This window comes from Gavia stellata, chromosome 14 (genome assembly GCF_030936135.1).
Source record: "Gavia stellata isolate bGavSte3 chromosome 14, bGavSte3.hap2, whole genome shotgun sequence".
NCBI lineage: Eukaryota > Metazoa > Chordata > Aves > Gaviiformes > Gaviidae > Gavia > Gavia stellata.
In genome coordinates this window covers 16,978,190-16,991,754 of record NC_082607.1, presented here as the reverse complement: position 1 = coordinate 16,991,754, position 13,565 = coordinate 16,978,190, and the positions used below count along the sequence as shown (strand labels likewise).

General features: G+C 46.4%; 1 protein-coding gene across 2 annotated transcripts; it reads right to left on the bottom strand.

Moving 5' to 3' along the window:
• Positions 1-2,637: 2,637 nt before the first annotated feature.
• UBE2A (ubiquitin conjugating enzyme E2 A) lies at positions 2,638-11,856 on the bottom strand. Of its 2 annotated transcripts, XM_059824359.1 has the most exons (6): positions 11,652-11,856; positions 11,258-11,338; positions 11,102-11,127; positions 5,642-5,731; positions 4,524-4,612; positions 2,638-4,086 (listed from the first exon to the last, which is right to left on the bottom strand). In XM_059824359.1, exons 1-6 carry the CDS (start codon positions 11,693-11,695, stop codon positions 3,958-3,960), a joined length of 459 nt encoding a protein of 152 aa, XP_059680342.1. In that variant the 5' UTR covers positions 11,696-11,856; the 3' UTR covers positions 2,638-3,957. The 2 variants fall into 2 exon arrangements, with proteins under 2 accessions (XP_059680342.1, XP_059680343.1); XM_059824360.1 differs by lacking the exon at positions 5,642-5,731.
• Positions 11,857-13,565: the final 1,709 nt, after the last annotated feature.

Sequence of the window (13,565 nt, the reverse complement as noted above, 5' to 3'; positions counted from 1 at the left end):
ATGCCCTTAACGAGTTTAACGGTACAGTTTTATTCATAGATTTCTACCCTGAGTCTCCTGTACTGAGAATTACTGAGTGCACCTTAAGCGTCAGTGTATCGGACTAAGATAATGCCAGCGCATTTTTACCTTGGAGCACTGCTTGACATGTGCAGATACCGTGGTGAAGTGTGAAATACAAAAACTGGAGGTAAACGCAGAGCCCACGCTCAAAGATGCTTGTGTAGCTTGTGGGGACTGTTATATAACTTATTTTTTTACTCTGAATATAAGCTCTTTAATCCTGAGCAAAATCAAATCTGTGCCTAATTATTTCTCTGCTCCGTTACTGTACCTGTGCTTGTGTATGTCAAGGGCGATTCACAAGTAAAGTTTCTGGTGTTGCTCTGATGTGTGGTGTGAGCGTGGGGTCTCTCCAGGACTGGCAGGTGCTGCCGGAGCGCTTTTCTCCTTGCCGGGGAAGCAGACTCCGACCTCCGCCTGTGCCGTTCCGCCAGCAGTACCACAGGACAGTGTGCTTTGTGAGCCTTGGAGGAACGCTCGCTTCAAGCTTGGAAAACAGAGGTTAGGAATTGACCTTGGAAGAGCCAGGAGTGAGATGCACCTGGAGATGCTGGGCTTTTTTCTGTTACCAGTAGAGCCCACTGATGATTCTTCAGCGTGAAGCCAGTCCTCATGAAATATGTTTTTTTGTCTGTTCTCCTGTTGCCTTGTGTCTCAGCTACTGCTTTTGTTTTTCTGCTGCCTGTATTTGCCTCTCCATCTTTTTTTAAATACTCAGCGCTGAGGAGAGGGTGACTGACCACTACTGATGAAGCGGAGTATCTTGGTGATGTGCAGTTACGAGGCATTTTCATCCCCACAAGCGTGAAAAGGAAGAGGCTGCCCTGGCAGGTAAGACTTGCTCAGGAAGAAGAGGGCAGGCATTCCCTCTTCTCTTTGCCTGGATGGCTGCAGCTCAGCTTCTGCTGGCTTGGACTTCTGAAATAAAAACATGCTGCTGCTGTCTTTGTAGAAAAATAATCTGGCAGTTAATGCTGAAAATATATTGGGATTTTTGGGGTTTTTTGTTGTTTGGGTTTTCTGTGTGCATTATTCCCTCTCTCTGCTTTGTATTCTGCTCTCAAGAACACTGGGCTCTAGCAGATGGTGATGTAGGAGTGGAAGAAGCCTGGTACTTTCTAGCCAGATATTCCTGCAAGCAGGAGTGCGGTGCCCCCCCCCAATGCAGCTATGCAGCAAGTCTTCAAAGCTTGGTGAGGCTGAGACAGGCAAGAGCACCGCTGCAGCATTTGGGATGAAAAATGACTCTTTGGCGGGGGGGGGGGGGCAGAGGGGTGCTGCCTAAAAGTACTGGTACCTGAGCGGGGGTAGCTGTCCAGCCTGAGGCTGTGCAGGGCATTGCTTTTCCTGTCCTGGGTAGTGGCTGTGACTCCACCACCCACCTTTGTGGAGTGCAGTGCCCTTGTGCAGGACCAGTCTGTTGCCTTCCTCTTGAGTTAGTGGCTGTAGGTTTGGCTGATGGGGTGTTCTCTGTTGAGCTAAAGAATTGCCAGCCTCTCCAGCTCCGGTGTGTTTGTATAGCTGCAAGCTTTCTGGAGAGGCAGTATGTGGCTTAAAATGACATTAGTGGATGAAGGCCTTATCTAAGAGGGGTGTAATGGTGAGATTTGACCTTTTTCCCTCCTCAGCTCTGTGCTGCTCTTGTTTCTGGCTGCCTTAAGTGATCACACCTTTTTTTTTTTTTTGTGAGTAGCAAGACAAATACGAAAATGGAGGGACTGATACGAGGACTTCTGGGACATCAGAAAGACCTGGACCATTCAGAAAGGGTTCTGCTTGCAGAAATTGATAACAGCTGGTACAGGGGTAATGGTTAAGATACTCTTGGCTAGTTTCAGTGATCCCTGTCAGTGCAGGTGGTGGGGTTGTGCTTGGGTTGTTTTTCGTGGGTTTTTTTTCCCACTGGTCTGTAACTTAGTGGGTGCAACTACAGTACTCATTGCTTGACTGGCTCTGACATGGGACAGAATTGCACAGGGAATGCTTAAGAAACAAACCCTGTGACTTGAGGCAGAGTCGCTCTGTCCTGCCTTCTCCATGCACACTGAACAGACTGCCACACCTGGCCCTTAGGAGGGTCCGGTTAAGACACGCTGTCCTTTAGGAAAATGAGCCAGTATAAGGGCAGGAGTTCAGTGGTAAAAGGCCACTCCATGTAAGACAAAAAGCCCTTTCAGGGGTATTGAGCTGTTGTCACAGCAGGTATAAACCTCGATTTAATTTTTGGAAAGAGCCTGGCTGCTTCTATCTTAATTGTAGAGCTAAGCAGCAGTACCAGCTTTTGTTATGTGTCAGTCATTTTAAATCCCCTTCTCTCCCTTGTAAGACAGGAGGAAAATAAATGTGATTCCTCTATCAATTCATTACGGAGCCTGGTAAGTTGCTGTAACTATCATTATCATAGGCTCCTTTTTTGTCAACAGGCATGACATGGTGCTGAGCTTCCTGCAAGTGCTGTTTTTGCTAAGGCTTGTGCCTCTTTCTCCCCTTCTCTGCTGGTGAGTTGATCCTGGCCTGGCTTGATCCCACAGCACACTCCTACCCTCCCCGTTAATAACCACAGTTCTACATCTCTTGCCTATTTATACAATAAGCACTAAGGTTACACTTTATTTACAACTTTTGAAAAATGTACAGTTTCTTACATGGGTTACTTGTGCAAAGTTAAACTTCTCAACTAACAGACCAATGTGCACACAAAAGACACTGGAACAGTGGACAACACAATTGTAGGTTTCATCCCACACTGCTGCTTAAGGTACTGTATCCAAATGTAGAAACTTAGCCTTACAAAAAAAGTGAGCCTGGACTTACAAATGTTTTTTCAGAGTTGAAAAAAATACTTTCATAAAACTGAAGGGACACTAACTCAAGCATGCAGCAGTAGCTCACACAAACAAACAGTCATCTACAAAGAGCAGAACTGCAGCGACTCAAGTGCCTACCCCCTACTTCATTCAAACTTTCCACAAGGCAAAGTTGGATCCCAAAGAACTTCTCTTTCTCAGCTAAAGATAAGGGGCAGGAGAAAGACACTGAAGGAGAGCAATTCCACTGCTGGAACACTTCAGGTTTTACCTCTTCCTTAACGTGGAAGGTCTGTCGCTGAGTACCACAGCTCTACCTGGTTTTGTCCAGTAATGCCTTAGTGACAGGACTATAGAAACTTACTGAAGCAGTCTCTGTAGGTATGTCCTTTAAAATAAAATAAAAAACAAAGGGGGTTGTTTCTCACCCTCAGCAAAGATCAAAGTACCACAACTGTAGCAATTTATGTATGTCTGTACATAAATCTTGCATGTGAAGTGCAGCAGTAACTAGCATTCCGCAGTCTTATTAAATATTTGAATTGGAATCAATTTAAGAGTTGGGGGGTTTTTTCCCACAAGTAAGGAGTTGATAAACCAATACAAAAGGGAAACAAGAGGTTTCTTCTTCACTCAGTACTTACAAATGTAGTGGGGTCTAAACCAATAGTAGAGGTAAATGACCAGCCTGGACAGATCAGCACTTTAGTTAATATCAGTTAAAAAATGTGTATGTATATAAACATCCCTTTTATCAAGCTACACATAAGCATCACTGTGTATAACACAATTACAATTAAAAGCTTAGTGTACACTACAGAAATGCACAATACTGCCCTAAGACTGGAGAGGGACCACAGAAAATGAATTCAGCATCAGTAACTCTTTTGCAAGTAACCCAAGTACAGAACATTTGACTTCAAAGTGGGTGCTTTCTGCTGTCCAAGGAGAAGAAGCTTCAGCAAGGGAGGGTGGCAACAGCACAACAGCTATTCTGCTTTCAAAGTAAATGCTAGGAGGAAAAAGATGACTGAGACACTTTGTTTATTTTCCTCATCAACAGAGTGTTCATTTGCATCATCCTGGGTCAACAGTCACGCCAGCTCTGTTCTACTATTGCAGAAACCCGTTTTTCGTATTCCCGCTTATTCTCTTGGTATAGCTGAGCTGCCTGGCTGTTTGCTGGACTGTTAGGATTTGGCTCATCCAATAGAGACTGTGCAAAGAGAAAAAGATTCTTAGGCACTTGAAAGTACGCATAGTTTTCCAACATATTCCTTAAGCTATCCACACGAGTAAGAATGCAAGAGTTCATCTAGATACAGGTAAGGTACATTGCCTTATTCCAGCTGTACGTTATTGGAAGCTTTCACTATCAGTCTTACTCTGAGTAGTGCAGGTGACTGTTGAATTGACAGCCAAGCAGCGATACCCAAGGAGTGCCATCCCTGGATGGGTCCCTTCAGTGACCACCTGCTGTCACTGTCTAGTCAATTTACATCTGGGAAGTACTCATGCTTTGGCAAGTATCAAGGTATAGCTGCTATACTGACTATCAGGAGCAAAGAAAAAAAAAAAAAAGGTGTTTCCTGAGCTGTTTTTGTCAAAGCATCCTAATTTCATTCTGCCTTTTCACACAAGAGTTCTTTTTACCTGTATGGATGTTAAGATGGAGGAGACATCGTAAGTAGGACTCCAACGATTCTGAAGAATATCCAGACATATACTACCATCTGCATAAACTAGAAAAGGTTCAAGAAGAATGGCTTAAAACAGAAGTTGTACAGCTACCCAGTTTTTCCCTAGTATTGCCTGATCTGAAAACCTACGTACTGACAAACATTACAAAAGTCAATAGCGTCTGACAGACTTAAACCCAGCAAACAAGCCTCTAGGTAGCAAGAGGTGACGCTTGTCACTGACAGCCGCCTGATGCATTTAAACTCAACCCCTGCTTTTTCTTCAGCATCAAGCTTCTCTGTGACATTGCAACTACCACTACGGAAAACCATTAATAGATTTTAAGGCAAAAAAATTTAAGCTACCCACAAGTGAACCAAATAAAGAACACAAGCAAAAAGCTGTTTACACTTAAGGTTTTCCTGGAAAGTATCTACAACAGTCAGTATCTAGTCACCTTTCTCACAGCAGCTTCAGAAGAACCTTCCCTCAGTGCACTTTACCCACACATGCTTACTTGCTGCATTTGAAAGTTTCTGGTATTCCTTCCCAAAGCTAATAATTTGCTTGGAGGCAAGGAATACATCTCCAACCTTTAATTACCAAGGAAGGGGATCAATTAAACGATCTTACTATCACTGGCTACAGTTGGAAACTAGTACTACATTTCAAGGTGTATCATTCTTACAGGCGTTTTGGGGAAGAAAAGCGATAAAAGGCAACTGCATTCAGCAGTGTCATTATGCTATGTATGCAATATGTACAGACAGAAGCCCAAGGCACTGCTATTTAAGTACAAAATACTCTTCTGTAAGGTTTAACAACAGGCAGCTGAGAGAGAAGAGCATCTCATCAATACTGTGCTGTAACACCTGAAAGGTAAGAGGCTCCTTTTATTGCCCCTTTCATTTCAGGCCTGAGCACTGGTCACATATTCATCCTTACCAAAACTACATAGAACCACACTGTAATTTTGCTAGCTTACTAGATGGTGGAAACTTTTATAATAAATAGACCTTTTCCTACAGCACTACAGCAAGCTATAACTAAAAAAAAAAAAACACCAAAAAAAGCATTGTGTAAGTACTTACCATTTGGATGAAACATTTTAGAGACAAATCTAACAGTAGGTGGCTTATTGGGATATTCTTCCGTGAATTCTATTGTAAGTTTGAAAGTTCCTGGAGTTGAAAGAGAGATAAGTAACCTTTATTCAGAATGAATTTACACAAGGGATGAATAAGTAGCATCCCTCCACAAGCACAAACTGATACTGTTGTTCTCATACATGCATGTTGGATACAGAACACAGACTGCTCAGTCCTACAATGATTCTTCTACTCTCTTTGGAGTTAATGATTAACTCAGAAGTCCTGGACAGTACTGGTATGAGAGTATCTCCTGTGACTTACTTTTACTGCCAAAACCACCAGTCCAGTCAAAAGGTTTGTGTAAGGAAATAAATCTGCCCTTCCACAAAGCCTAATCCCAGTGCACTGTAAAAACAACACAAGTGGGTGTATAACCATCTGTGTAACAGGCCATGATTTAATAAGTCCTACAGACTGGAGTATGCTATCATGACAAGACCCTTCTTATTTATTTCCTGTTTAAATTTCAAGAGAATACATTTTTATCAACAACTGTAAGGTAATCACATCTTATTGCAGAAAAGTAGTATTGAAAGCAGGATCTAAATCAGACACTTTAAAATAAAAATCTGATCACTTGCTTCAGTCTCTCAAAGGAAGACTAGTTAGTGTGATTAAGCGGAAACAGAAAACTGTAGTTAAGTCCCAATCCAACCACTTTAACAGCCTGCACCAATATAAGTTATTTTAGCCCTTCTCCTCAGGCTATGACAATCTGAGACTAAGAAGTCTGTCAACTAAGCTGCATGAATTTGGTCCGAGGGACTAAGCACTGATAGTGATTCAGATCAGTAACTAAGGAACTCTATATACTCCACTTCAAAACACACAAGCTTCTCTTTACCATGCGATCACCTCAGACCAACCAATCTGGGAGGCAGTTTATGAAGTTCCTGGTATGTACAGAGAGAAATATCTGAAGCACCTTCACATAAATATATAGCTCTCCTGTAAAAGGAACACACCTTACAGTAATAGCTGTAACAAGCTGCCAGGGCAGACATACTACCCTTTTTGAAAAGGCATTCTTACCTATCAGTGACAGGTTTCCCCACCTCCAACACTCAGTGCCCAAATTAAAACTCAGATATAAAGCTCATCAGGGGCTCAGATATAAAGCTCATCATTGCTTCCTACTGTGAGGGAGTTTTCCAGCACTAATATAATTAATGTATTCCTTCGTTTGCTGGCAAACACGTGCCAACAACTGGTAGCCAGAGAACAGATTTTTCAACCCCTTTTCCTTTTTTTCACATCAGCAAGGACCTGCAGTATTTCCCAGGGACTCCTTCCTGTATAAGGAAATAAACTATAACATTGAGTTGCGAGAAGTGAAGGTCATTGCTTTGACGTTCCAGTTTGCATATGAAGACAGAGTACAGATGCTTCAGAGCTTTCCAACAGCAGTGGGAAGTCTCAACATCCTAAAAATAAGTTTTTGCATGTTTGTTTTTTATTAGCACCCTAACAACATAAGAGCAGAGAGCCAACAGCATGCTATCTTACTGTAAGACAAAAGAACAAGAGTAGTATAGTTAAGATTGTTCAAATTAGCAGAAGTCTGCAGTAGGGCTTTCAAGCTTTACCTCAGCTAATCCAGAGGCACAGAGCCAGATCTGAGATCAGTTTGAAAGGCAGCCCTGGGAAGTTAGTAACAACAACTACCAGCTGCAAACGTCAGCTCAGGACTACCTTTCCTTCCCTACATGGCGACAATCCCAAGCAATATTGGCCCTTTAGAATCGAATGCTTAGAGATTTGATTCTAAATCTCAGAGATTCCCAGCTCTCCCTGCCCCAGTTCTGGTTCTCAGTAGCCTCCTTATGAGGTAGGAAAGCAGGCACTTTCTTCTGTGGAAGAGTGACTAAGCAAGCAGTAGGCTGAAAACTGAGCACAAACCATCAAACAGTAGAGTTCAAGAAGCATACTTGAGAAAATGAATGCTATTCTACAACACTGACAGTAGTGGGAGCAGAGGGGACAGATAAGATGGCCAAAAAGCAGTAACAAGGGCAGTTTGGTCTTAGAATCCATTTAAAACTACTGAAAGAAAGGGAAGCCATCTGTCCCACCAGGGACATGATGGCATTACTTTTAACACAAATCTGAGTGAGCAGTTAGCTTCCAGCTGGAGTATCTACCTACTCAAATTTCCAAGTCAAGACCCAGAGTGGCAATAGCTCTTTGAAAGAGCTCCACAGTACGCAACACCTCGTTGTTGAGCTTTATTAAAAGACAAATCCAGAGCTTCGATGAACCAAAGTCCAAGGGTCAGTCACACTAAAAGCCCACACAGGTGAAACAGGTGTCATGACACACACTGCTGGGGATGAGGCCTTCAGTGTCCAGTCTCTCCCGCCACTAATTTTAAAGCTTTCAACCGGTATTCCTAGACAGCTGATTTTAAAACATAAATTATCATATTCAGTGTTACTATTGATATTAGGATCATCACTGATCTTAGGAGAACATTCTCTTTTCTCTCCTGTACTTACTTACCTTGTTGATCTGTTTTTCCTACCTCGGGTTGTGAGATGCTCATGTGGCTAACAGGGAGCCTTCTGCATGACCTGTGTGCTGGCCCGAGTAACCCCGGCCAGAGCAACACCCTTGTCCCTGCCAGGCCCTTCTCGCTGCAAGGAGCGAGAGCAGCCCCCTCTATTCCACCGTCCATAAAGCAGGGACAATCTCCTCCTCTCCCACATAAAGATACACAATCCATATTCCGTAAGCAAGGAACAAACCACACAGCAAGCAAATGACTTGCTTTCTCTGTTCAAGCCTCCTGCACGATGACAGCAAGGCAGGATCCTACAGTAGCTGTGTTACTTAACTCTCTCCAAGCAGGAATCCTGCACTAACCACAATATCACCCCCAGTTTCAGAGAAACAGGTCTGAAGGACTGGGAGAGCCTGGGTTTCCATCACTGTGACAGCACTACCACTTTAGATGTCACACACATATAGATTCTTAGAAATATGGTGAAGGGCAGGATAAATATCCCCAGGGTCCTACTGCAGACACCTGCAATCAAATCCTCTTAAATCAGAAGATGGAAGTTATGCTGCTGATCTAAATTAGTAGTTGCTCCGAGGCCGAGTCAGCCTGTGCACCAAGTTGTGAAAACACCCTCTAAAGTCTGGGGGCGGAGGGGAGGGAGGGTTGTTAGCTGCATTATGCCGCACAGCAAGTAAACAAATGTGTTTGAACTTAAGGTTTTCAGTTCAGACAAAGCTAAGAAACCTCAGAAGCTGAGACTGGAGAAGGGCCTCATCAGAATGAGGATAAAGAACAGTAATTCTCACAATGTTGAAACTATTACACCTCTAGTTCAACTAAAAGAAATTCACAGGCTACTTTCACAAGAACAAAGGTATCTGCAGTCTTACAGTATCACCAAGAAGTGACAGACCCTAAAAATGAAACTACAAAGCAACTTCTGAGGAACACTGCCCTGCAAAGGCTTCGTGAGAAGGATTACAGAGCTCCAGTGTACCTTTGACTCACAAGGGCCTGCACAGTCAAACAAGCCCAAACTAACAGCTCAATACTGTTAAATAAAAAATCCCTTAATTTTACCTACATTAAGCTTAACTGCATCTGAACTGTGCTACCATTATCTGAACTGTGCTACTCTACTCACTTCACGGAAAAGCACAACCGAGACACCAACACACCCGTATCTCTAGGCACCACTAAGTATTTTGTTATCTAGCACAATGTAAGATATGTCCCAGAGAAAAGGAGATAAGCATATCCTGCAACACAAGACGTATCTGTTTTCCTAAGCGCATACTGTGAAAACACACACTTTGCTATGAAAAGAGCAATCCATGACACACCAAGATTATATTATTGGATCAACCAAAGCAGTAGGACAGCAGTAGCAGACTCAATCATCTGTCTGAACTTCAAACTGCTGAGGGTGCAGTATGTCCCAAGTATTTGAGATAAAGACACAATGCTGCCACAGTAGAAAGCACAGACAAAATCAATATGTCAGGGCTCTCAAAAGCAGTCTCCAACCTTCTGTGACTAAATGGAAATATATGGAAAAAAGCCCTTATAGCATCTGTTAACCCCACACTGAGCTGGAAGAGTCTCAACATGGAAACAACCTGCATTTTAGCACGCTGCAAGGAGACGGCTTTCTGCTCCAAACAGTGAATCACTCTATTAGTGGCAGTGCACCAAGAACCGAAGCAGCTGTAGCAACCCTCACAGAAGTTTAAGGGAGCCCTTCTTTAAGGTTTACAAGATAAGATAACAGAATACATTTAGGCTACCTGTTCTATTATGCAATGTTATGGAATACTCACATTCTAAACATTAGACTTCTGAAGCAGCTACAATAGCAAGTTTCTTAACTAATCGAATAAATTTTAAAAAATTGGAGTCTGTAGAGTTTTCTTAGGCCTGAAATATTTAAAATCTTCAAAATCTTCACAGAAAAAAAAAATCTGCAATTTACAGGCATGCCCACAGGTGCTACCTCCGAGGAGAAACAGAGACAAAGGAGTTAGCCAAGAACAACATAAGAGTTAAGGAATTTTTCCTGTGCTTTTGTCATGAGTCACGGAGATCTAGGATTAATTATAGCCTGCGCTGAAAGTATCTTAAAAAAAAATAAATAAATGCATCACTGATTTCAGTTAGACAGTATTTCATGTCTAACAAGTTTTCCCAAAGATGCTGAAGTATTCATACAGCATCAGTAAAGTTATAAAAGACAGTAACGCCAGACAAAACCTACTAGCACACAGGTATGTTACAAGGACCTATTTAATCAGCTTTTAAAGCCCTTTTAGTCTTTAACCCTGAATGATACTAATTGTAGCAGAGTGAAGTAGATGCCAGAAAAAAAAACATCTGTTCTGAACTTCCTCAAACATTCGGCCCATTTCCTACTTCAGCTGACTCACGTTGGGACTTGCAAAATACTTCCAGCATCAGAAAACAGAACGCAAAACAAATTACAACTGTTCTATACCAGGTTTGTGACAGTTCTCTAAACACGAGTGTCCCTAAAAACACGATCCAGGGTTCAATAGAAAAGCCTGGAGATCCTTAAAATGGGACATTAAATTAGGCTTTGGATAATCAGATTTAGCAATTACAAGCAAGCCCCCACAAGCTAATTTGTATGTTTCGGTAAATCAGCATGGCAATCTAAATCTACACCACCTTCTCAGAGTAGGATAAAAAACCCCCAATATTTACATAAGTCCTGAATGCAGTAGATGGATGTGTGGACAGGTGAATACGCACCCACGTCCCTTCTCCATCCCCAGGCCCACACCTGTTGCAAAGTCCACGGCAGCGACACACCAAGGCCGTGTCAAACTGCAGCAGTGTACCCGAGAAAGCCAAACACCAGGCCCGCACGTAGCCGCACTTACCGTCCTCGAAAGGGGTCCCCTCGGGCCTAGAGGAGGGAAGAAGCAGAGCACAGCGTTACCCCGCGGGCAGCCCAGCGCGGACCCCCTCCCGGGAGGCAGAGCGGCAGCGGCCCCCGCGGCCTGCCGCCCCCGGCCCGCCGCCCCCGGCCGACTCACCCGAAGATGACGGCGTTCCACACCATGATGTTGTTCTCGGAGGGGGCCCCGCTCACCCCGGCCGGGGGATCCTCCTGCAGCCTGCGGGACACAGGGAGGGCTGAGGCGCCGGTCCCGCCGTGTCCCCCCCCCCCGCCCCGGCGCCCCTCGCGCGGCCAGCGGCCGCCCCTGCGCACTTCGCGTAACCCAGGCAGGTAGCTACACGCCCCTGCGCAAACAGCGTAACCCGCAGGCAGCCAGCGAGGACCGGCCCTACGCAATCAGCGGAGCGCGCCCTACCCCGCCGCCATGTTGTGCTGCCCCCCCCCCCCCCCCCGCCTCCCCCGGTAGAGCCGGGCCCTTCGTCCTCCTCCCGCCCGCCCTCCCCCTTCCCCTCAGCCGGCGGCCTCGGTACCTCTTGAAGTCCCGCATGAGGCGCCTACGGGCCGGAGTAGACATGGCGGGCTCAGGGTTATAGATCACTCATACACTACCAGAGGGAGCACGGGGCGCCCACAGACAGCGGCGGCAGCGAGCTCCAACTGAGGCAACGGCAGCGCTGACGAGCAGGAGCGATCGCGGCCTCTACCACTGAGGCGGGCGCGGGGGGAGGCCCTGGGCTGCACCGACTCCTCCGCCTGCTGCCGGGCGATCCTGGGACGTACCAACGGCCGCGGGGAGAGGGGGCGGAACCGGATGCCGCTGAGCCCCCAGCCCAGCCTCTACCACCGCGGCGCGGGGGCGAGGGGCGGTGCCTAAGGCAGGGGGGCTGTACCAACGGCTGCAGCGGACGGGGGTGGAAGGCGGCCTGCTGACGTCACGGAGGGAGGGCGGGCCGCCCTCTCTCGGAGCGGCGGCGGCGGCGCTGGTGGGCGGGGCGGGAGCGGCTGGCCCCGCCCCCGGGCGCGGAGAGGGCGGCGGGCGGCTGCGGCCCAGCTGCAGCGGCGGGGGGGGGGGGTGGCTGCGCGGCGGTCGGTACCGGCGGGAGGCTTCTCGCCCCTTCACCTGTGCCGTGGTTTAGCCCCAGGCGGCAGCTAAGCCCCACGCAGCCGCTCGCTCCCTCCCTCCCCCGCGGCGGGACGGGGGCGAGAGTCGGAAGGGTAAAAGTGAGAAAGCTGTGGGTTGGGATAAAGGCCGTTTAATAGGCAAAGCGAAGGCCGCGCACGCCAGCAAAGCAAAACGAGGAGTTCATTCGCCGCTTCCCATCGGCAGGCAGGTGTTCAGCCATCCCCAGGACAGCAGGGCTCCATCACGTGTAACGGCTACTTGGGAAGACAAACGCCATCACTCCGAACGTCCCCAGCTTCATGTCATGCTGAGCATGACATCATATGGTATGGAACATCCCTTTGGTCAGCTGGGGTCAGCGGTCCCGGCTGTGTCCCCCCAACTTCTTGTGCACCCCCAGCCTATGCGCTGGTGGGGTGGGGTGAGGAGCAGAAAAGGCCTTGGCGCTGCTCAGCAGCAAGGAAAACATCCCTGTGTTATCAACACTGTTCAGCACAAATCCAACACACAGCCCCATACTAGCTACTGCAACGAAAATTAGCTCTATCCCAGCCAAAACCAGCACAACCTGCTATGCTGCACTTTCTGCTTCCACAGAGAGCTTTTTCCAAGGGAATATAATCTCTTTTCCACCTTTTCTTACTAGCCTTTGGGAGCCAAGAATTTCTCTCTGCTGTTGTCTAGAGCAGACTGGATAAGCCCCGTTTTTCTAGCTTATTCGCACTTGTAACTTCATGTAATACAGCCATGTGGGGAGGCGGCTTCCGAAAAAGACACATGAGGAAGACCCACTCACAGAAGTTGAAAGAAAATAATAGAAATATCGCTTCCACAGCTGCACTGAAAATCTCCTGCTCTTGACCTTTCCTGCTCTTAGCCGGCCTACGCAATGTGAGCTCTCGGTGCTCCTCGGGAAGAGACTTAGCTCAGTGCCTTGCCTTTAGGGGTGCAAGAAGTCCCCGTTCACACAGAATCACTAAGGTTGGAAAAGATCTGTAAGATCATCAAGTCCAACCTAAAAAAAAAAACCCAAAAAACACAACACACCAAAAACCAACCCACCCAACACCACACAAGAAGTTCACAAGAAGTCCCCGCCGGCCTGCCGGTGACGGAGGCACGGGCAGAGTTGGACGGAGCTGCCTCAAACTCCACGTGAAGGGAAACGGTGTGACCGTCTCCCCGTTCCCCACGGTTGGGAGCACCTCTGTGCCGAGTCCGGCCCACCTTGTTTGTTAAGAGAAATGACGTAAGCCCTAAATTTTGCCGCTGTAATTTGCATTTAGTGCGCGATCGTACTGTGCTATGCTGGGCTTGGAAG

What these genes read in the sequence shown, in the direction of transcription:
- UBE2A (XM_059824359.1), bottom strand. Translation starts at nt 11,695, where the DNA reads ATGTCTACTCCGGCCCGTAGGCGCCTCATGCGGGACTTCAAGAG. An exon ending in CTCATGCGGGACTTCAAGAG is followed by an intron (nt 11,339 to 11,651) that starts GTACCGAGGCCG and finishes TGTGTCCCGCAG; the next exon opens with GCTGCAGGAGGATCCCCCGG. An exon ending in TGGAACGCCGTCATCTTCGG is followed by an intron (nt 11,128 to 11,257) that starts GTGAGTCGGCCG and finishes TCCCTCCTCTAG; the next exon opens with GCCCGAGGGGACCCCTTTCG.